General features: G+C 40.1%; 1 protein-coding gene and 1 pseudogene across 6 annotated transcripts in view; both read right to left on the bottom strand.

Moving 5' to 3' along the window:
- SRGAP2 (SLIT-ROBO Rho GTPase activating protein 2) overlaps positions 1 to 24,944 on the bottom strand; it is a 226,819-nt gene that overhangs the window by 72,413 nt on the left and 129,462 nt on the right. For all 6 annotated transcript variants that reach the window (XM_036234435.1, XM_036234438.1, XM_036234433.1 and 3 more), the window contains one exon: positions 1,389 to 1,451. In XM_036234435.1, the coding sequence (XP_036090328.1) occupies positions 1,389 to 1,451 (63 nt within the window). The remainder of the gene's footprint in view (positions 1 to 1,388; positions 1,452 to 24,944) is intronic.
- On the bottom strand, positions 13,822 to 13,940 carry LOC118613089 (annotated as a pseudogene).

Here is a 24,944-nt window from a genome sequence, read left to right as displayed (position 1 = left end):
TTTCTATCTTAGTGAATTCTTTGCAGAAGAAAGGAGTAATAAGAGCTCTTCTTGGTACCTAGAAGATCCTCTAAAAATAAAGAACAGAAGTAAAGCATTAAAAAGACAGGGAGTTCAAGAAACTCATCCAGTCTGAAAACAATCCATGTCAACATGCTCCTATTTTTAAAAAGCCTTAACTTCATTTGAAAGAAATGAAAACTTGGGAGATAAACCAAAGGGTACTTTCTATCTACTTGGCTTCAGAGCAGAAGAGTCATAGTAGAAATTCCAAACAAACTGAGCATTACTGGAGACAAGTCTGATGACTACTCTACCCTATTTACTTTCTTAACAGTTGCCATGACAAAATGGCCACACCTAGACTCTTGGATCAAGAACATGGAATTCTCTGAACCCAAATGCCTGTGATGCATGTCACCACTGCCTGTCTTCCTGTGAATTAAGAGAGAGAGAGAGAGAGAGAGAGAGAAACAAAGAAAAAAACGTAGTGAATAAGCAAGTAAACACAGGAAGTCAATTTCACCTCCAAAACAGGATGGGGCAAACCCTGCAGAATGACACAGAGGCCTGGCACAGCTCAGCTGGAGAAGGGGCCCTGGAAGGCTTTGGCAGCACAATCGAAATATTCCCTGTACAGCATCAGGAATTTCTTTGGTGTGCATCTGTGTTTTCATTGTAATTAACGGAACATGGTTAGAGGAAGAACCACCACCACCACTTCCCAGTGCATGAAGAAACACACAAAACAACAGGCATCACATGCCTGAAGCGCCCGTCATTTCAGAACAGTGTGTATTTTTTTCTCCAAGCCTGAAGCCTGCCTCTTTACTGAGGTTTGGACTTTATAAAACCTCAGGGAGGCGATGCAAAGCTCTCTCTGCCTGAACTGGTCCCTCATATTCCGAGCATTTATGATTCTGCTTCCCAGCACTTGCTCTAGTCTCAAGCAGGTGGATTAATTCAAGAACTGATGCAAACCTTGAACGACAAATCTCTTCCAACACGCATGTGTTAATGGTGCAAGGCAGGCTGTGTTCCTTGCAATTAAGTTTGGGGTCCCTGTTTTGCTGCTAATGGGGGTTAGTTGTGGTGGTGAGGTAGGCCTTCGCTGGTCTATAGTGATTATGCTCCCAAATGAAGCAAGAGTTAGCTGGTATAGCGGAGATCTCTTTTTGAGAAAGTGTTTTGTTTGGGGTTTCTTCCCTGGCTCATTCAGGTTTGAAAATGAGAGTGCGCAAGAAGAGATGGGTGGAGGCGCCCCCACTGGGGACCATGCACTGTCCTCAACCTCAGCTCAGTTCTGTTGCTGACATGACTCTGGCCAGAAATGGCCAAATGCTGCTTCTCCCTGCTTGTTAAAGAGCCAGGCGACCCATCTGATTTACCGAGTAGAGTTCATTCAGGACCTTCATCAAATCATCTTGGAGCTGCTGGCCGACTTCTTTACTCTGCAAAGAAAGAGGAATGAAGGTTAATTGGGAAACAGAAGGGGGGAGGAGGGGGCAACAAAACCAAGAGCAGCACTGGCTCTACAAATAACACTGACTCAATTAAGGCCCATATTTAATCCAGCAAATCAGATAACCACTCCGATCAGACCCAATTATGGTCAGATTACTTAAAGAGTTTTAATAAAATGAAATGTGCTCCTTCTATAGACTAGCAAAGTCAATCGTGTGGAGGGAAAATGGGTTGTAGCCTTTGATTTTTCAATTGGTCCCCAAAGAGCAGGCCTGAAAGCCACATCCTACCTAGCAACTACTGTTAGGTGGAACAAGCTTTCTAGAAGACTTGTAGTCAAGTATTCTTGAGAACTGTGGAGGCAAGTAAGATGTGAAATAGGATGAGGTAGGAAGAAGTATAGAAACATCCAAGGACTTCAAAGTATCTGACTAAATAGGAACCTCCAAGCAAGTAGGAGTTAAACCTCTCACTTGCTTTCTCTCTCCCTCTAACTCCCAGGACAGTGGTACCTCAATAATGACTGGTCGTAAGATTAGCTAACGCTACTCAATTCTGATAATATATGTTAAGGGGTCGCCGATTGGTTAATCCTAAGCAGTGGCAGCTCTCGGGTTCTTTGCCGCTGCCACCCAGGGCTGGCATCTAACCACACAGAGAGAGCAGCAGATTAGAGAAGAATGAGGAAGCAGGAAGGAAGAGCCCCGCCTTTTATACTGAGTGTTTCGTGCCAAGCCTGAGAGCAGGGGTAAAACTGATTGGCATCACCAGGTAATTGAGAGGGGAAGCCCTTGTTTTATCTTCTGCCAGCTCCTTCTAGTTCTTTTCTACTAACGATCAGATACCAACGATGCCCTTCTACCAGAATGTATAACACTAACCCTGGCACAGCTCAGTTTCCAGGCAAAGAAAGGAAAAGGTCTTGTATATCAGACATATAATCACTTAATATATTGCTTTTTTTTCAAGATGTATGACTTGAAAAATATTTTTTCTGACTATAAAAGAAATGTTTATTGCAATAAGTAAGAAAACTGCAGAAAATCCCCCAAAATAAAAAGTAACTCAATTTCTACCACTAAGAAATCACCACTCTAGACTTTACTATATATTTTTCTAAACTATGAGTTTTACAAAACTAGGATTATACCATGCATGCTGTAATTTGTTTACTTAAATGTATATTGTGAACATGTCCCTGAGTATATTCTTCTCCAACATTATAACAGACTGTACTGACGCAGCTCCTATTTTTGGACATTTACTGTTTACAAATTTTTATGATAAAACATTCTGTCTTAAATTATTTTGTATATAACCAATGCACATACCTTTCATTATTTTATCCTAGGAGTAACATTGCTGAGTTAGAGACTACTTATTTACACAATTAAATTGTCCTTGGGAAAAACTGTACTAATTCGCAATACCACCAGAAACATACAAGAATGCTATTTCACTTTTTTTTTGTCTTGACAATTGATATGGCAGCCTACTGTAATTTGCAGACCTTTGACATTAGTGAGCCTTTTTTTTTTTTTACACGTTTATTAGTTATTTTCATTTTTCCTTCATACTTTGCCATTTTTCTAGTAAGGAATTAATTATGGAATATAACATATGTGTGATCTTTGTCATGAGTTGACATGAACCTTCATACCCGGTAGTGTGGAAAGGAGTGGAAGGAGCCCAGAATTAGAAACCACAAGAGTCTTCCAGTCCCAGCTCCTCTCCCACCATCAAGGAGATAACTTTGGACAACTTGGTTAACTCTCCGGGTCTGTATTTTCCTTTCTGTAAAATGAAAGTCTTTGGCTTAAACAGTCCTAAGGTGTTTTCCAACTTTTGCCATTCTCTGATTCTCTGATTCCTCATGGTGTTTTGCGTGGCTTCTTGAGTCCATGTTAGATTCAAACACCACCCACCCACTTCAGCGTCTGGCTGATTGACTTCACTCCACAGGTTAGAAGACAATGAGCAAGTTCTCCTCAGGGACCAAGATGCTCTACAGAATGAATGGCTGCAGGAGTATCTCGCCAGTCTTAAATTTACCATTCCCAGTGTCTCTCATCCAATGACTTCAACCCCTGGAAGAAACCACATGAAGGAATGCCTTTCATCTAGGAGCTCATGTACCAGCTTCTCCTTCCCACCGTGAGGACAGCTGAGCTCCCTTGAAGCAGCAGAGGTCCAAAGAGATGAAGTGAGGCAAAATGACTCACCAACCAGCCCGAGTCAGCAACAAGGCCAGGAAGTGACCACGAGTATCACTTCCAAGTGCCCTGCCCTCCTGCCTCGGGGCCAACTCCCCCTGCCAGCCTCCCACTCTCCTTTACCACCTCCTTCTGTTTAAATGACAGAGGTTACAGGAGAAAGCTCCTAGTCCTCAACTCTGTGGTTTACCCATGACTTAAATAACTTAGCCCCCAGGGGAGGTGGGGGGAGGGATGGGAGAGAAAAAAAACATAACCAATAAAACGGCAATTAGCCCAGGCAGATGTTTCCTTTCATGTACTACTGATTAGAAAAGGAAGACTCACTATTATCCCTGTTTATTTGAACCGGCTGCTGAAGGGATCCTGACTTCAGGCTCCCCTCTGGCTAAGGGCTGGGCCAGGGACACTGTCGCTGGCCCAGTTAGTATCCCATAAAGCCCACAGCAAGCCCCAGCAATCCAGAGCGATTCTGACCCAAGGAGAGAGGCAGGAAATAGCTAGTGCCTCTCCTTTCTAGATGACAAAAGGCCACCTTCTCTATTTCATAAAACTTAACTCTATGCCTTTGGGGCAAGTGCAGCAAGGGCTTCCGTGCTGGCGGCTCTGGAAGGGTGGTCAGAGCTGGGGAGCTTCAGGAGGGCCCCACCCAAAGACAAGGGGCACATTTATTCCTGGGAACAACAAAACCTGATGAGGCCAAGTACATGACCATGAAGACTGCAGAGGCTTTCCGTTCCTGCAAAACAAAGCAAGGGGTTTCTAAGCAGGGAAGAGAAAGAGAATTTACAGAGTGGTCTTTGTGTGCTATCACACTGCCCACATCTCTTTTCTTTAAAATTTCTTGGAAGAGAATGAGTCATCTAAACATTGCAGGAAACCAAACAGAAGTTGAGGGAAAAAATTACTTTGGGCAAAGTTTTTCTCTTAAATGTTTGCCTAGTAATCTTTGCCTGGAAAAAAAAAGATGCCTAAATTTAGAAAAGCGATGTGACACAGTTAACAATGCTGGTTCTGTGGGATAGGAAGCGCAATGGTGTGCTCAGGCAGGGGATCTTTTATTTTGAAACTCGCCACCATGGTTTGGCTAGCCCGTGTTTCACGGGGCCCCCACTCTGCCTGCTGCTGGGGTGGGGCTGATCAGAAGGCAGTGAGATTGCAACAGCTCCTGCCAGCTGTGTGCTTACAAAACGGGTCAGGGAATCCTCCTTTTCCGACAGATAACAGCATCGGACAACAGAACTGAAACACACGATTTCATTTCCGCAAGGCTAACGTTCCAAAGCTTCCTCACGCCCCGAAAGGATACAGCTGAAGAAATGGAAGGGAACAAGAGGCCCCGTGGGCTGGGCTGCCGGGACGCTAGGATGGTCACTCATCTTTGGATCAATACATTTCCTGGGCTTGGATGAGGATGTCTATTAGCATTTCCCAAAGACCACTGATTATGAAAGGATTTTAAAAGCAGCCCTCATCAGGAAGCTACTACAAAGCCGTATGATTTGACAGACACAAAATTACCTCTTATTTGTATAAAAGAAAAAAAAAAAAGAGGTAGGTATGTCTGTGCCATGTGGTGAGAGCTAATTTCAATCCCCCCGCAAGGCTGAGCCTGTCAGCAGGTAAAAACAAGCAGGGTCATTTAGTTCTCTGCCGATGAGCCTGTGTCAGCAGTTTTCCAAAAAAGACTTTTTGAGGGTATAAATCTCACTCCACCAGTGCTAGCAACTCCTCCTCACCCCAAAGATACTTCTGAGACCAATTATTTTTAAAAACCCAGTTTAAAAATGAATTTACATTTATAGACATCAGAGGAAAGGGACACAAGCCGTATATGAGGCTCTGGCAGCAGAAAGGCCACCAGATGCAGAGTGACAGTTTCAGGGGCACTCACTCGCCACTTCAAAGAGGCCAAGCTTCACGAGCCAGAGACCTGCCTGAAATGCTTTTGGTGGGCAGGACAGGGCTGAAAGGAGTGGCTGTTTGGCACCAAGGCCAGTGTTAGGTGATCGCGGGCACTGTGGCCTCTCCCCAACCCAATTCAGCCTCTCAAAATAAGTGGCGCAGTGTGAGGATGTGGGTACTGAGGGTAGTGACACTGGAGGTCAAAGCCCAGGAATGACTTCCAGATTTCTCCTTGGCCACACTACTTGTGTATATGCAGAGGGACTCTCTATTCAGCCTTCACTCACTGACTAAGATACCATATGATGGCTCTATGAAAGCTGTGCTCCAGTTAGGAGCTCATACTCTGGCTAGCTCAAGGCAGTATAGCAAGGCAGTATACAACACAAATCTACTGGATTGCAAATCTCTTATCTAGAGGTAGGCTGGGAGCCGCCACAATAGGGATACCCGAAGTGTTTTTACCTTCTGATAATAACGCGGAGCAGGATTTCAAAAAAATACACTTTAAAAATCACAATCCAGTATGATGTGTGTTTACAATAGTACTTATTATTTGCTGCGCATTTTGATATTTCCTATTTTTTTCTTTTCTATTCTTTTTTGTAGTCATAACTCACAGATTTCACTTTACTACTTACTACTGAGTCATTTTACACAGGTTTAAAAAGACTGCGTGTACTGTAATTGTGGAATTAATAAAGAAAATAAATAGTGGTTAAGGACTGGAGCCCACCGCCAAGACGGGCACTAAGTAACTTGCCCTCTCAAGGTAGCTGATAGGATGTTTCGAAGCAGGTTCAATTACCAGATATTGGCAGGGGGGAAATGCTGGATTTTAAGGAGTAAGCAATAAATAGTTTGTTGGCAAATATTTATAGAACACCAATAATGTGTCAAACACTTGTGGTTTGACTGGGAATATAGCAGTACACAAAACGGTAAGTTTAAAAGTTTACCATCTACTGAGAAAGATGGACATTAATCTGATGTCTGAGTCTATGTGAATTCAACTCTTTCCATTTCAAAGGCATTACTAGAAATGGAATTTCTTAAATTATTTTTCTAGTTCAAAATCAACTTTTTTCTATCTCACCCAAGAGGTTTCCACACTTTATGGTAACTCCAGAACAAGTAAGATATTGAATTTAGTGTGCCAGAAACAGAAATTTGATTTCAAAATATGTAGCTATTACATAGCGAATCTTTTTTTCTTTGAATTTGCCTTTATAAGTTATTAATAGATATTTTAGGTTATAATGATACTGTTTTAATATAAGTGACTCCCAAAGCAGTCACATTTCATTTTTAAAGACTACCTTGATGTTGTTAGCATGATGAAAACTAATCTCCCCTGTAGCTCCTTCACCTAAAAGTGCATGGGTATAGTTCTCCCCATAACAAGTCATGTTTTAAAAACCTGACTCATCCTGAGACCCAATACCTGTCTTAGAATTAGCCTTCTGAAACACGACTGGTTTCTCAATTAGATGTCTGTTTGATTATCTGAAGAATTTAGTTAAAAAAATATCCCAAAGCTGCTAAACCACCTAAAACTAATAAAAGAGGCAGATTATAACTTTTAAAGCATCTTTCTGTCTTCCACAGTGCCCAGCCCACAGCTTTTTACACAGTAGCCATAAATTAACAATTGTTGAATCTCTTAAATCAAATTTTAGTTTAAACAAACACTACGCTTTCATGTAACAACAAGAATAAGACAATATAGCTGTGTTCTCTTCACATAGATTATTAAAAGTGGAAACTCTATCTGAAATTATCCACATGAACTCCTTCAGATTCACAGATGGGCCCCCAAAAGTTAAAATGACATTTCCAGGTCACACAGCTTTTCAGGATCCTTTCTAGGACCCTATGTAGTATCGGAAGAAGGTGAGATACACCGGCTCTAGAAGAGAATTTGAATCCTGATTCCACCCCTCAATCGTATTATTTGACCACTCTATGTCTCAGCTTCCACATCTGTAAGATAGGCTCATAATGAGATAATCTGTGAAAAGTGCTTAGAACAGAATCTAGACAGGCTCAATCAATGTTAGCTATTATTAATGTGAGAATCTGGCCCTCTTCGCGCCCACTCAAGCGCTCTTTCCACCACGCTGTGCTGCTCCCCTTACATACCCTCGGAGCATGCTAATGATCGTGCTATGTGGAACTGCGACAGTTTCCAGAAGCTAAACCTAAGGCAGGGTTGTTCTAAATCCCTTGATGGGGGGCTGGGGTCTCCATCAACTCAGGGAAGAAGAATCTTTGTTTTTCCTTATGCCTGCTGCTGTACTACCTCTTTTCCTCCCCAGTTTCAGTAAAAAGCAAAGTAACAATGAGTCTGGAAGAAATATGCAGTTTTCCTGAAACACACACACACACACACACACACACACACACACACACACACACTAAAAAAGCTAGGTGTTTAGGAGAAAGGAGGAAATTGGGCATTGGGCGGGGGAGGGTATAGTAGGAAGAAAGTAAAGAAGATAGAATTACTTTTTATCCCTTCAGGTAGATTAAACAGAAAAGATCCTTCTCAGCTACACAACTGGGATTTGGTTCAATTGGGTACATAAATTAAAAGTCCAAAGGTAGGGGCTCGCTACAGCCTGGGTCAGTAAGACAAATACTGCCCATTACCAAGATCTGGTTTAATGAAACCCAGGAGCTTTCTCCTCTAGGGCACTTGTTTCAGAAAGCCATTTCCTTAAGACTTTTCCAGAAGTATTAGAATGTGTAAGTAGTCAGACTTGATAACCCATTTTAATGCTAGTGGCCCTGGGAAAAAATATCCATTTTTTGGCATGACTCCATGAATTCAGCTCCCACCTTCTGTGGATACTTATTATGTTCTGTTGCAATTGACCAGGGTGTCTTGTGAAGGAAACATATAATTTGGACAAGACAGTAACACACTGGACTGGGGTAAGGGTCGGGTAGGGGTGGGGGGCAGGGAGATGTCCTCTGTTCTCCCAAAACCTCACATAGCACAGTCTGAAACACAGACCTATAACAATATAAATGTGCCTCAATGGTTGTTTCAGTCTCTCAGAATGGTTTATTCTAATACTTAGAAAATAAGCTGAAAGCAATATCCCTTCAAAGGAAAGAGATAATCAAGTCTGAGGCTTCATTTCTTAAATCATCACTGTGAACCTTTTCTTGGCAAATTCCCACCTTGAACTCTTTCAGATAATGATTTCAGTGGGAGGGTAATAATGTCTTCGGGCCCTGATTTTAGTGCCAAAGAATTTCTCTTTATTTTTTGACATTAAAAAGTTTTTTCAATTATAATTGACATTCAATATTATTTTATATTAGTTTCAGGTGTACAAGAGAGTATTTAGACATTTATATGATTTATGAAGTGATACCCCCAATTAGTCTAGTACACACCTGACACTATACAGTTAGAATATTATTAACTATATTGCCTATGCTGTACTTTATGTCCCCGTGATTATTTTGTAACTACCAATTTCTTCAGAAAGGACACATGATGGCCAATAGACATATGAAAAGATGCTCAACATCACTAATTATATGAGAGATGTAAATTAAAACCACGATGAGGTATCACCTCACACCTGTCAGAATGGTTATCATCAATAAATCAACAAACAACAAAGCATTTCTTGATGTCACACTGAGGATGAGTGATCACCCCATCTCCTGAGCAGGACACTAAGGCATAGAAATTGTGTCTAGGTGACCATGGTACTCTTGGGTAGACTGGGACACAGGGGACAAAAGACACAAAGGCAAGTAGGCAACCTGAGAGCACAAATCTCTCAGCAGCCATAAAATAAACTCTGGAGGAAAAACAATCAATGGCCTGAAACTGGGCAAGAAGGAGGGAAAAAAGAGCCAGAAAAGATAAGGTGCTTGCAAGCACACGCCTTCCTACAATAAGGAATTCCAAGAGCTGGGGGATGAGAAGAATGCCCGTGTGGCTCCCAGATGGCTGGGAGGAGGCTGGAAGAACAGGAGTTAAAAGGGTTCATCTGAAAGTTGGCATCATAAACACAGAGAGGAGGGTGCCCTGGAAGGAAGTTAAACAGTCAGCAGCACCCGTACCGGAAATGCCTGGGGCACTGGGGAAAGCGCTGATTAAATACTTTAAGAAAGAGGAACCCAACAGCAAAGTCAATTCATTGAGGGGTCTGTATAGTTTTAGTACTTTTGGAGTTGCCTTACAAACCCACTGTCAAGAGAGAAAAAGAGGCTCCAGAAGGTTCAGTGATGGAGAGAGCATGTTTTTGACACATCAGATGCCAGAGTTGGACCCAAAAGGAGCCAAAAGCCAACTCTGGGAGACTGGGTAGAATTCTTTACTGGCAGAGGAGCTGCATGCATTCCTTTGGGGCTGGCATGGAGAGCTGAGTCGGGACACTTTCTTCAGCTACAGTGGTGGTCTGCAGCCTGTGTCATTGTCCTCACTATGCTCACATGTGCCGCCACTGCTATCAGTCATGTTCCACATGGATTTTTAAAAAGATCTGTATCCTTGGAGGAGGACACCGTCCCTCTTGCAAGTACTTCATCTCTAATGAAAAAACACTGAATTATGAGAAGGAAAATGTTTGGACCTGGCAATTTCCAATCTCCGGCTCTGATTTCTTAGCTAAGGGCTTCAATTTTTCCTCTTCTATTCAGGCTTTATAAATGTTCTGGGTGCACTTGAAAAGAAAGTGTATCTATCTGGCTACAGTGGTTAGGCACAGTGCCCGAATGTGCTATCTAGGCAAGCTGATTTTCTTTTTTTGTCTAGTTATTTAATCATCTACTAAAACAGGTGTATCGAATCTCCAACTGAAGTTGATGACTGTCTATTTCTCCTTTTAATTATGCCCATTTTTTATTTATATGCTTTAAGGTTCTTTTATTGAGTATATACTTCTTTCTGATAACTTGAACCTTTAATTATTAATAAATGCCCCTCTTTATCACTAATAATATTTTGTGCATTAAAATCTACTTGGTCTGATTTTTCAGCACTCTCTTTTCCATCATTTTGCTTTAAAACTTTCTATCTCTTTATGTCTAAGATGTGTCTCTTCTCTTATAAGCAACATATACTTCAGCTTTGTTTATTTAAAATCTGTCTGACAATCTGTTTTTCAACTTACGTGAGTCAATTTACACTTACTGTCATTACTGATAAATTTAGGTTGAAATCCACTCACTGGCTATATGCTATTTTTTCTATCACTACGGTCCCTTTTCCTCTTATATTTAACCTTCTTTCTTTCATTAAAAAAAAAAAAAATCAGTGGAAGTCGCTCTTTTTAAGTATATTCTATGTGTTTTGACAAAAGCAGAGTGTGCCACCGCGACAACTAAGACACAGAGCACTACCGACATCCACCAAAAAAAATCTCTCACGCTGCCCCTCTGCAAGCTCTCCTCCAGCCTTACATGCTGAAAGCCATTGAGCTGTTCCGTATCCCTATAGGTTTGCTTTTACCAGAATCTATCTTACCTTCTTTTGGGCTATTTTTTATTAATCGAGTTTCCTCCTCTCTTCGATTGGCAGATATACTATTTCTCCAGTGGTCACCTTAAATTATAGCATATATCCTTAACCTGCCAAAGTCTAAATTAATACTCTTACCACTTATTAGCCAACACTTTTAAACCTATTTTCTCACTCCCACCTAGACATAGATTCTATTGTTGCCATTTGCATTAATTGTATAAATGCCTAAAACCCCACAAGATTATTATTATTTTTTAACAGTCAATATTCCTTTAGATGTACACTCATATAAATTTTTTTTTTCTACATTTCTAAGCTTCTATCTGGGATCATTTTCTTTCTGCCTAAAGAATGCCATTTAGGATTTCTTTTAGTGCAAATCCTGCTGGTGATAAATTCTCTTAGATTTTTCTTGTCCGAAAATGTCTAGTTCGCCTTCATTCCTGAAGGATATTTCTTTCAGCACTTCATTCCATTTTCTCCTGCCTTCTCTTGCTTCTGTTGAGAAGACGGCTGTCAGCCTTGCTGTTGCTCCTTAGAAGATGATACAATAGAACTTCCTTATCCACAGTTTTGCTTGCCATGGGTAACTGAAACTGCTGTCCCAAAATTATAAATGGAAAATTCTAGAAAGAAACAATTCTTAAGCTTTAAATTGCATGGTATTCTGAATAGTGTGATAAAATCTCATACCGTCCTGCTCCATCATGCCTGGGACGTGAATCATCCTTTTGTCCAGTGTGTTCACACTGTATACACTACCTGCCTATTAGTCACTTAGTAGCTATCTCGATCATCATATCGACTATTGCGGTAGCGCAGTGCTTGTATTCGAGTAACCCCTACTTTACTTTAATGTCTCATTCACCTCACTTCATTTCATCACACAGGCATTTTACCATGTCACATTATCACAGGATGGATGAGTACATTACAGTAAGATATTTGGACAGAGAGCTACATTCACATAACTTTAATTACAGTATTTTGTTATAATTGTTCTATTTTACTATTAATTATTGTTGTAAATCTCTTACTGTGCCTCATATATAAATGAAACTTTATCATAGGTATGTACGCATAGGAGAAAACAGTATACATAGGGCTCAGTATTATCTGTGGTTCCAGGCATCTACTGGTGGTCTTGCAATGCATCCCCTGAGAATAAGGGGGAACTTTCACATGACTTTTTTCCCCTGTCTGGCTATTTAAAGGATTTCTCTCTGTTACGGTTTTCAGCAATTTTACTATAATGTGCCTACATGTAATTTTCTTTGTATTTATCCAACTTGAGTTCGTAATGCTTCTTCAGTCTGTGACTTGGTATCTTTTCTTCTTTTGGGATGAATCACAGCCAGTATCTCTTCAAACATTGTTTCTACCACCGTTCTCTGTTCTCTTCTTCTGGGACTTCGAATGTATATGTTAGGCCCATTCACTATATCCCACGAGTCTCCTATGCTCTTTTTTGTACTTTCCATCCTTTCATCTCTCTAAGTTCCAGTAATAATTTTTTTCTGATCTATCTTTCAGTTCATTATTTATTTTTTTTTTTACTCAGCTTTGCCTAATCGTTTGCTTAATCCACACATCGAGTTCTTTATTTTTAGCTATTGTATTTTTCAGTGCTAAAATTTCACATACCATATAATTCACATTTGAAAGTGTACAATTCAGTGGTTTCTAGTACATTAATTACCACTATCTGATTCCAGAACATTTCATCACCCCAAAAAGAAACTTCATACCTGTCAGTAGTTACTCTTACCCTCCCCCTGCTCCCTTCCTGGCAACCACTAATCTACTTCCTGTCTCTATGGATTTGCCCATTCCAGATATTTCCCATAAATGGAATCATACAATACATGGCCATTTGTGTCTGGCTTCTTTCACTCCGCATATTGTTTTCAAGGTTCATCCATATTGTAGCATGTATCAGTACTTCCTTTTTATGGCTTAGTAATAGTCCATTGTATAGATATGCCACATTTTGTTTATCCATTAATCAGTTGATGAATATTTGCATTGTTTCCACTTTCTGATAATTATGAATAGTGCTGCTATGAACATTCATGTGCAAGTTTTTGGGTTAGTACATTTTCAGTTCTCTTGGGTATAGATCTAGGAGTAAAATTGCTGGGTCACTGGATAACTCTATGCTTAAGTTTTTGAATAACTGCCATACTGTTTTACAGAGCATCTGCACCATTTCACAATCCCACCAGCAATGTATGAGAGTTCCAATTTCTCTACATCCTTGCCAACACTCTTTCTTTCCTTATTTTCCCTTTTTAATCATAGCCATCTTAGTAGGTATAAGGTAGTATTTCATTGTGATTTTAATTTTTTGTTCTCTAATGAGTAATAATGCGGAATATCTTTTCATGTGCACGTTTGGACATTTGCATACTTTCTTCCTTTTTTTTTAATTGGGTGGTTTGTCTTTTGCTGTTGAGGTGTAAGAGTTCTTTATATATTCTGGATGCTAGATCCTTATCAGATATGATTTGAAAATATTTTCTCCTATTTTATTAGTTGTCTTTTCATTTTTGAGTGTGTCCTTTGAAGGAGAGAAGTTTATAATTTTGATAAAGTTCAATTTATGTGTTTTTTTCTTTTGTGACTTTTGCTTTGGTGTCATACCTAAGAAACCACTATCTAACCCGAGATCACAAAGATTTACAACCATGCTTTCTTTAGTTCCTTTAGTTTTACATGCGATGGCTTTCTTTTCTTTTTCTTTTTTTATGCCTACAGCACCTGGTCTTCCTAGGTGGTCTCCCATCCAAGTACTAACCAGGCCTGCTCCTGCTTAGCTTCTAAGATCAGAGGGGATCGGGTATGTTCAGGTTGGCAAGGCAACAGACACGCCTATGCTTTCTTCTAAGAGTTTTAGTTCTTACATTTATGTCTTTGATCCATTTTACTTTGCTTGATTCTTTTTTACAGTTTTCAGTCTTCTGTTATTATTTGATTTCATAAACACATTAAACATAAAGTTTGTCTGATAACCGTTACATGGATCTCCTGTGGGTCTGTTGTTTTTCTTACAAGCACAGTACATACAAAAGAATGAGAAAGAGATATTAGGCCTAGGACAATAGCATCTTCCATTAGAGAGGATTTAAATTTGCTTCTAGCTACTAACTATCCTAGATCGCCTTAATCCAATTAGGGATTAAGATCATTTAAAGCTAGACTGCAGTCCCTGTGAGGCTGCTGAAGTCTATTTCTTATTCACCCTTACTTTTAATCTGTATTCCAGGGGGTGCCAAAGACTGGGGAAGTTTACCAGGGTTCCCCTTCCCTGGCCTGGAATTCCAGTTTTTGTCCTGGTAGCCCTACAAGGCTATGAAAAGCTCTGCTCAGTTTCTTGGCTTTCAGTGATCTTTTCTAGAATAGCGGATGATACTTCTTGGGGAAAAGCAGCTCCAAAGATGCAGAAGGGTTGGTCTGAATTATCTAAACTGCCATTTCTACAAGCACAACTCAAAGCTTCAAGTTGAAGACATAGATTATTTTATGTGTATGTGTACCTCACCAGGTCTGGTGCAATGCTGGATACCTAATAAGTACTAAAATATGCTCTGTATGAAAGAATAAATGAATACCAGTGAAAATGAAGGCTATCATATTTATGTTTCAAAGTTGTTCATTTCCCAGGACATGGTAACCAAATATTCCAGTAAAACAAAAGAGAAGCAAGCCTGAGGTTTTAAATATGGTTCCTCATTACTTCCTTAGGGCCTTTTCAAAAACCACAATCCATCAAAGGGCAGGAGGGGACTGAATCTACCTCATAAAAAAGGGCATTTGTGAAATAAGCTATAGTGATTGAGAATCCAGATTCAAATCCCAGGCATTCTCTGGCAACTCAGTCCACCAAACAGAGGAACTCCACACGAAGTTCTAAAATGAGCACATGTGAAAGTCTTATCCAGGCTATTTAGGGGTCTAAGGAAGGTTTGGTTATCTAGTTCCTGGGACATATGTGAAGATGTCAGCCTCACCAGCTATCCCAAACTCTTTAACCACATACTAGCCTTTTCTAAGTAACACTGGCATAAAAATGGAAAGAAGTAATCATTACCTCTAATTCTCTCCCCAGTAAGTGGCCATATGCTGCTGATTTTTCCTTCATGATATGTCTGACATCTGTCTCCTTTTCATTTCTCCTGCCACGGTTACCACATTGCAGGCTCTTCTTATCCTGCCCCTGGATTACAGGCCCCGTCCTTCTGAAACAGCATCTCTATTATATCATTTTTCTATGAATAAACCTACCAGAGTTCCCAAATGCTCTCAGAATAAAGTTCAAACTCCTTGGTCGAACATTCACGGATGGCTCCTTTCAGCTTTGTTTCAACTACTTTCCTCATAAATATGCTGATTTAGCCAAACTATTTTACTCACCACCCTCTGAAGGATCTTCACCCATTTCTGTGCTCTTTTGTCCTAAAGTCTGTTCCTTCCACATAGGATGTCGTTCCACTCCAATCTTCCCTCCACACTCACAGACTCCTTACTCTTCCATTTCTAATTATGAAATCATTTTCATTCACTAAAAAGATAGCTCAAATTTCACCTCTCTACTTCCTACATGTAAAGCATTTAGTACCATACCTAGCACAGGGAAAATCTTCAATATCTATTCTTAAAAAAAAAGTGAGTGTGTATTTGTTTGGGGGGAGGATATATTTTTCAATCAATGGCGATATGAAAATTGCATATCTATTTTTTAAAAAATTAAATTGTGCCCTACCTCACACTATATATAAAAAACTGGTTTCATGAGAACAGCTTAGAGACCATAAAGTGAACGACAAGACTATGACTTCTAGAAAATAATATAATGAAATACCTTCAAGGCCTTAGAGTAGGAAAGGCTTTCTTAAACGTGGCAGAAAAAGCACCAACCATAAAAGAAAATGAATGCAACCATACTAAAATTATTAACTTTTACTACCCAATAGAAAATACGAAAAGTAAAAATAGAAAAGGCACAGTGTAGGAGACTATATGTCTACACATATCACCAATAAAAGAAATAATATTCACAATAGGCACTTCACAAAAGAATATATTTAAATGGTCAAAAAATAATAAAAGGCCTTCAAACTCATTAGTAATGAGATAAATGCAAATTAAAACCAATATGACATAGTTAAACTTAAGACGGTTAAAAGTAAAACTACAGCTAAAATTAAAAATCTGACAGTACTAAATGTTGGCAAGAATGTAGAAAAGTAAAACACATTATTGGTGCGGTGATAATCACTAATGACCACTTTGGAAAACAGTTCAGCATAATATAGTACAGAAGAAGATATGCCTGCTTTTTTCACCCAGCAATTCCATTACTAGGTATATTCCCTAGAAATCTGGGCACGTATAAAAACAGTATGTACATATAAGAATGTTCACAGTAGTCCCAAACTGAAAACAACCCAAGTGCCCATTGATAACAAAATGGATAAATAAATCGTAGAGAATTCATGAATGGTATCCTACAGTAACGAAAATAAACAGCTATACGTAACAGCATAGATGAATCTCATAAACCATGGCCAACAAAAGCAGAAAGATGCAAAAGCCTTCATGCGTTATGATTCCACTTACGCAAAGTCCACAAGCAGGCAAAACTGAACAATGCTGTGTAGAGGTGAACACCTAGAGGATATAATTTAAGACAAGCAAGGAAATAACTAACAGAATAGCACAGTAGGGGAAATAGAGAAAGCTGTGACTCGGTAGGTGTTCAGCAGGAACTTCCGAGGTGCTGATAAAGTAAAACATATTGACCTGTGCGGTTAGTTACTTTGGTGTTTGCTTTATTATTACTCATTTATTATATTTCAAATTTTTAAAACTGAAAAAAAGTTTCATGATTGATTAGTGCTATCACAAATGCAGAAATGAGGTTTTTGCTAGTACACATTGAACATCTGAGCTGGATACGAGCTCTTCCCCTACTGTCTGTCCTATATTCCCTAGCGATTATTATTGACGCTATTTATGGGACATTTATCATACCTACAGTGTCTTGATTAGAGCTATTCATGCTAATGTATTCAGCCCTTTCAACTACAGCATAAGCTTTTGAAGGATCTGGACTATATCCTGCCATTAGTAATTAATAAAAATAGAAATTGCAGCTTACATTTACCTAGTGTGCCTACTGTGCACAAACCATTTACAGGCATTACACCTTATTTAGTCTTTGTAATAATTCTATAAAGTAGTTATTATTATGTCCATTTTATAAATGCTAAAGCTTAGAGAGGTTAAATAATTTATCTATGGTAGAGTTTAAATTTGAACTCACAAACTCTTACTTAATCCTATTTTGTCATATTTGTGGTCTCCTCATCTTACACAGTGTCTTGGATATATTAAGCACCCAATAATTATTTATTGGGTGAAAATGAGAGGGTAAAAGGCCATAAACTTTCATAGCAAAAAAGAGAGGGCTAGTACAAAAGAATATCCTTGATGCATCAGTTTTTAAATTTTTGCATATATTCTGTTGAAAAGGCTGTGATTCCATCTGTTAAAATGAGTAATATATGTAAGAGCTATAAAAATAAGCTGTGAGGCTTTATGGTAGCTCTGAAGGTGGAGAGGTCACAGCTGGGCCAAGGATGTTGGATCTGATTGTCCTCCCAGCACTTCGACCCTCCCCACCAAAGGCCTTCAATAAAATGGTTTGATCCCCTCAAACCTGCCGCCAGTAAAAAAAAAAAAGGGTGCAAGGATTTTTCGGTTAGAGAAAGGGAATCCAAAACTTAATCAGCTTTTAAATCCACTTGCTGCATTTTGATGGCCGGCAGTTCAAAGGAAAAATGGCAAATGTATGTCTCATGCAATACCTCAGCTATAGTACAGGCAGAAGTGAGCCAAGAGGTTTCCAATAACTGCTTTCCCACTGATGTGGTGGCCCCGTGGAAGCCTTCAACAGTCCATTTGTTCTTCGCTTTGGTCTTGGGATTTCAGGATGAATGGGTTGAGGACGGTGGTGAATGACAAGGGTGAGCACTGTCCTGGAGGTACTGCCCTATAGAGTTCAGGCAGCAATCTTCTTGGGGAGCCCCAAGGAAGGGAATGGAAAGAGGATTAAGACAATGGGTGCTTTCAGGAGTTTCCTCAGTAGCCGTAGGAGAAGCAAGGAGCAGAGGGAAGGTTCAAACACGCAGGGGAAAGGAAACCACTTTTTCATCCATTCCAAAAACAACCATGATCAAAGAACCACTTGCCATAGTTACAGCAAAAAGAAAGCAAGAACGCGCCTTCCTGCATTCCTGCCTTTCTGTACCAAGCTGTCCTCTCAACTTGGAGATGAAGAGTAATGCTGCAGACTGGCCGCTCCCCATGGCATCCCCACCCCCCAGCTCCTGGGGACAATTGAGCTGTGTCTCTGGCATGTGTGGAGCTGCAGGTCATGGCCATATTTAACGAGAACATTCATTCTCCACAGGCGCTACAGGGCTCCTCAAAACACCCTTTGTGTCACTGTGCCTTTCTCCCCACCCCCCTTGACACTAATTTAATCAAGATGTCCTTCTAGTTTGTAGATAGGGTGGACTCGTCAGTTCCGCATTCTTTGTGGCATTAGAGCTTCGAAGAAAAATGTGCAGGGCCGAAGTCAGCAAGTGGAGGAGATGGGGTCAGGGTCTCCGCATCAGAGCATGTCAACCTTTTGTGTAAACCATAGGCATAAAGAGTGCACTAGGTTTAGGATATATTCTTATAATTTTTAATTAACTCTCAATATTTTGGAGAGGTTGAGAAATATTTTCCTAGGCAAGTACACAGATGTTCAGAAGCAAAAACAAAACAAAACAGAACAAAAGATATGGCAAAAGGAAAGGAGAAAAAGACAGGATTTGTTCATCGGCACTGTTTCTAGAATGCAGAACTAGCCAAGAGAGCTCCTTGTCACAATTATGCCTGTTCTTTCTCTCCAAGTCACTTCTCTACACACTGATAACTTTATAAAATCTGAAAACTTCAATTGTCTTATTTTAATTCAAATTTGCCTCCCTTAGCTACTTCTCTGATCACAGTTAATATCCAGAAGAGAATCTCAATATTGTGGTAGGGAATTCAACCGGTAAGAAAAATAAACAAAGAAACCAAAAGGAGCCTTAGGTCCCCACCCAGGTTACCTGATTTCTACTCTGATGTTCTTTTCTTATTCTGTGCTCTCTCCCAAGGTGGCCTCACTGTTCATCTCCATTGCCCTAAGTTGATTTGTGGGCACCCAGTCCAACCTCTGAAGCCTGAGTCATATGGGCCAGAAGAGTCAAATCTACTCAAGGAGGCCATGAGGCAGGCCCAAGAAACTCAGACAACCTATGTGAGGAACTAATTTGGATATGTATTGAAATTTCTCTCATCGATCACAGATTTATTTTATTATCTGCTTGCCAGTTCAATCAGTTCACATCACTGTGGACAGAAATATAGTCAAAGGGCTATTGTTTCATGACCCAGGAGGGGATTTTCAGAAACCTAGCAAGCAGGACTCCAGATTCTAAGGGGTTTTTCCTTCATAGCTTCTGGAGGAAAAGGAACCTTGACCTCAATTCTGTCTCCTTGTGCCCAGCTCAGGTAGGCCTGGGGTCAGGGACAACCCTAAATGCAGAGGCTAATCCCAGAGTTCTCATGTAGTTCTACAAAACCCAATCAACTTCCTAGTCATGAAAAATTAAAATGCTTTTCATCTCCCTTGAAAAGCTATACTAAGATAGTTCACTACCATCTAGTAAAGACATCCCTCCACGCTGCTTATCAGGGTGAGAACTGAGTCTTTTCCCTTCACCCTCCACCCCCTTTTTTGCTGACTTGGCATTTTCTCTCTTTTCTGGAAAAGTTAAGAAATGCTTCCCTCAAATTGTCACATCGTAAGACTATGGTCTTTAGCTCTAGGTTTATGTTAAATACAGAGTACTCAATCTGATGCAAGAGAAAAGGATACTGACTAACCTAGCAAGTGAAAATTTTGGAAAAGTGCCAGAGGAAGCAGCCTCTGCAATATGGAGACTATATCGCTTAACCATATCCTATAACTGAATAGGGAGCATATCTACATTGGAGATTCGAAAAGGATCTGGGTTGAACAAAGAAATTTGGTCTAAGAATCGTTCAAAAGGAGAAGCAAAACCTGTAAAACTTTATTTAATGAGAACTACAATATATTTTATAAAGTCGGCTACTCTAATTCTTAGAAGAGTAACCCAAAGGTCATTTAGATACTTGATAATCTAGGGGAAAAAATGTGATGTTTTTTCTTGACTCAGAATATTTCCAGCATTTAAATCAACAGCACAAAATGCAAGCCCTGCTCATTCTGATTCCAAATATAGCTGGAATGTCTCTCCCATCTTCTCCATTCCTCCTCCTACTGCCTTAATTCAGGATGTCATCATCTCTTAAATGAACTATTGTAATATTTTTGTAACTGTTCTCACTTTTCTAATCTCTCTCCTACCCAACACCTTAGTGTAATCTTTCTGAAAGACAAATCTGTCCATGGTACTCTCTTGGTAAAACCTATTACTGAACTCGTTTCAATTAAGAAGCATCTATAGATGCTAAAAAGTAGGGGGCAAAGAATGAGGAGAAATAGGATATTTACAATGTCTTGAAGAATCTCCTCCCAAGATACTTGAAGTGCAAGTGGAAAGACAATACCTTACAGTAAAGAAATCTGGCAGACACCTACTTTAACCAAGTAAGCGAAATGATCACCATGAATAATTGGACAAATCAACAGCAAGTGCATCCTGATACAATATGCTGAGAAGAACACAGTATCACTTTTATGGTATTCTTACCAAAATTGCTTATTCTGAATCTACATGAGGAAATATCAGACAAACCAAAATTGAGGGAAATTGAGGCAATATTAGAGATTAAAGGAAACTAAAGAGATGGTGTAAGTTTACATAATGTGTGATCCTGAAATGGACCTTGAACTAGAAATTGGACATCAGTGGGGTAACTGGTCAAATTCGATTTAGATCAGTAGATGATGTCATAGTGTTACATCACTGTTAATTTTCTGATTTTGATCATTGTTCTGTGGTTATATGAGATTTTTATATTAGTGGAATCAGGGAAAAGGGCATATTGGAATTTCTGTACTTTTTTTTGTGTGACTTTTCTCTACATCTGGAGTTATTTCAAAGTAACTTTGAAAAGTTAAAAAGAAATGCATATGGATGCTTCTCCTTCGTTGGCTTCAGGGTATAAGGTCTTTAGTGCGGCCTCATCACTTATGATCTCCTAAAAGGGTCTTGTGATCAGCCACCCTCCCCTCTAGCACCTATAGTTTTGGAACATATTCACTTATCTTTGTTTTCTGCATAAGCTCTTTCATCTCCCAGGAATCCCTATGCACCACAAGGCAAACCTCACCTCGTGCCTCCTCTACTGGAGAAACCATTACTACACTGCATTATCATTGCTTATTTGCATTTGTTTCTCCCACTAGACACTGTGCTCTTGGGTTAGCGGCCATGTCATGACATCTTCTCAGTACCTGTCAATGTGCCACACATGGTCAAATCTCATTAATTATATGTCGAGTAAGCATGCCGTCTATACATAGAACTATTATATCTCACATGTGTTTGGTGTCTAATGGTTTACCAAGCACTTTCCTAAAAATTCCCACACTTAATTACAGAATTTTAGGGAGAAATCTTGGAAAGATTAGTCCAAACCTTTATTTTACAGATTAGAAAACCAAGTCCTAGACAAGTTAAAAAGTTAGGTCGCACTCAAGTTAGTGTGAAAGCTGGGAAAAGACCCTCACTCTCAGATCGGGATTCATTCACGGCAAGGACCTGTCTCCTCCAAACCAACAAATACCACAGCATGCATGGCATGCAGGCAGAAGTGTCTGAGCCTGGCGTGGTGCTTGCAGAGAGCATTTAATAAATGCTTGCTAAAACCAGGAATTGGAGCAGCACCCCAATTCCTTATTTCCCTCAGGTTGAATCTGAACAAGGTGTGAGTGACTCTCCTGCCTGGCCTAAGCAAGACCCCTGCATGAACAGGTGGAAGACACTAGTCTTCAGTGAGAAGGCCCGACTTTCTATCTTAGAGACCTCGGATCCAGCGAGAGCAAGAGCCTAGCTTTCCTCCAGAGCTGGTGAGAGGATGAGGCAGAGTCTCTACACAGCCCCGGGCTATGTGGTGACAGGCCAGAGGCAACAAGCTCGATCACATCCTCACACCTAACCTGGAGAGGAAGCCCATCCCATGTGTCAGAAATCATCTGCTCTGATTACAACACCCTTTTCAATCTTCCTGGCCCAGGAGAGGATATGCACTGATAACTTTAATAGTGCCAGCAGGTACAATTAATTTTTATTCCTGTTCTTCATATATTGTTATGTGAAGTGGGTTGGAAGGACAAAATTCAACTCCACTGGGACTTCAGCCTCCAGCTCTGAAACTGACACACTCTTCTGAACTCAGCATGGAAAACCTCACCCTGTGTTTCATCAGAAAGACCAATGCTAACCTACAAATCCTTGAAAGACCTGTGTGGCCTTGGGGGCCAAGGGTAATTGTTTTGTGGTTGGGTAATAGTGACTACAAAATTAAATTAAATTAAAAAGCCCAGGCAGGATTCGATGAGACTAATAGACATAGTAATTAAGCAAGATTTAATAAAAATGATACTGAAATATTTCATGTTGTTTTAAAGAGGAATATCTATTTTATTGGTCGATGTGTTCTTCATTTCATATATCCCTAATGTTAAGTTTTTTTATGACTCTATTAAGAATTTTTTTTAACTAAAAACTTATTAAAGTCAACTAGAAAAGGACATCTTGATTTATGTAACATTTCTCTTCTAGAGCAGTTTCATCTCCTTTTTCCTGGTTATTCTCACATCATTTCCAGGAGGCAAAGTGGGCAAAGATGCCTTCTTATTCAGTTCACAGATGGGGAGGTCAAATTCTTGGGCAAAGCTTTCAAGAAGGTAATGCCAGAGTTGGAAGGGATTTTTTTTTTTAACTCCCCGTCTCGGGCTTATGCTATTATATTCCCTCTCACTATTAGCTGAAAGGATAAGAAAAAGAAAAGTGCTTAAAGTTTGAGTGGAGGTTCTGTTGAGGATGCCGGTCTCCCAAGATTCCAAAACTCAAATCTAATGACATTTGCTCAGATCCCATTCTTCCTGAACCCTTCAGAGTACCCATCATTGAGCTGTATGTTTCTCACTTAGGTTCTACGACCCATGAAAATCAAATTGCCCTTCCAGCCCTAATCCTCACAGAGCTTTCATTTGGCCATGTCTAAAACTGAACCCAGGAAGTGTGATGTTGTGTCCTGAAGGCAGCATAAGATGAAAATCAGAAGACTGGGTGGGTTTGGTCCCAATTCTGCTACCACCTAACTGGGTGACCTAAGGCAAATCACTTCTTGCTGGCACTCAGATTTGTCACTAATTACAGGGCTGGACTAAAATCGGTGGCTCTTTCACAAAATACTTTCCCCAAGAAACGGTGACTCCAGCTTCCAACTGCTCAGGCCAAAAAGCTTGGCGCCAAGTTTTCTCACATGCCACATTCAATTCAGCAGCAAATCCTATTGACTCCATTATCAAAATACATCCCAGAATCTGTCTTCTTCTCATGATTGCCACCCATCAACTACTCTGTTCCAATCCACCATCTCCTGCCCAAATTACAGAAGCCTCCTTAACAGGTCTTTTTTTCTGCTCCTACCTTGCTTTCCTTCAGTCATCTCTTAATACAGAAGCCACAATGATCCTATTTAAACAGGAGTCAGGCTGTGTCATTCCTCTTTTCTCCATCCTCAGGTGGCTCTCCAGGGGCCTCCAAGGCTCCTCTTCCTGGCAGCCTATGGCCAATCCCCAACCACATCTCCTGCCACACTTCTTGCTACTGTGAACAAGGCCTCCCTGCTGTTTCTCTCCTCAGATAAACACACCCCCATCTCATGAACTTAGACCTGCTGTTTCCTCTGCCTGAAATACTTTCTTTGGAGAGGTAACCAGCAAAATCCCTCATTTCCATCAAGAATCACTTCAAATGCCAATTTATCAATGATACTTTTCCTGATGACCCTACATAAAACAGCAATATCCCTATCACCCCATCCTTTCTACCCTGCTTTATTTTATCATCTGATATATTATATATTTACTGATTTATTTATCGTCTGTTTCTCCAACTAGAAATATAAGCTCCACGAAGGCAAGGACTTTTTCTGTTTTGTTGTCTGCTGTATTACATTGCCTATCACAATTCCTGGAACAGGAGCAACATACTGTTAACATTTGTTGAATGACTAAATGAATTTTGATTCCCCCTTAGGATTTACCTCCTTCTACCTCATGTCGGGTCGCTCAGCACTATGTATGATTTCTTTGCTGTGCCTCTTAGTAAAGCCCATTCTTTCAGTTCCCATTGTCATTATCCAAGATCTGGTTTCTGTTATCCCCCTGAATCACCGCAGTAGGCTCCCAAATCATTTCTTCCACTCTAAACCACACTGTACACTGTTACTAATGCCACTATAAATCATGGTTTTTCGGTATTTCACTGCCCTAACTAAAATGGTCAATGGCTTTCTTTGACCAGTAGTAGCTGGAACTCCTTGGGCTGACATTCAAAGCCCTCCACACTCAGGCTCCAAGATCAACCCACTTCTCTCTCCCATTGCTGGCCAACAGGAAGCATCTGCTGCTGTCAGACTGGCCTCATGAGTGGCATCTCTAATGGAGACAAAGAGGCAAGAGAAGAAGTTGGCACTGAATAATATGGAAATATGCAAAAAGTATTTCCATAAGAAATGGATGCATATTAAGAATCCTGGTAGCATACAAT

The sequence above is a fragment of the Rousettus aegyptiacus genome, unplaced genomic scaffold (genome assembly GCF_014176215.1).
Source record: "Rousettus aegyptiacus isolate mRouAeg1 unplaced genomic scaffold, mRouAeg1.p scaffold_m13_p_17, whole genome shotgun sequence".
Lineage (NCBI taxonomy): Eukaryota > Metazoa > Chordata > Mammalia > Chiroptera > Pteropodidae > Rousettus > Rousettus aegyptiacus.
This window is presented reverse-complemented; position numbering and strand designations above follow the sequence as displayed.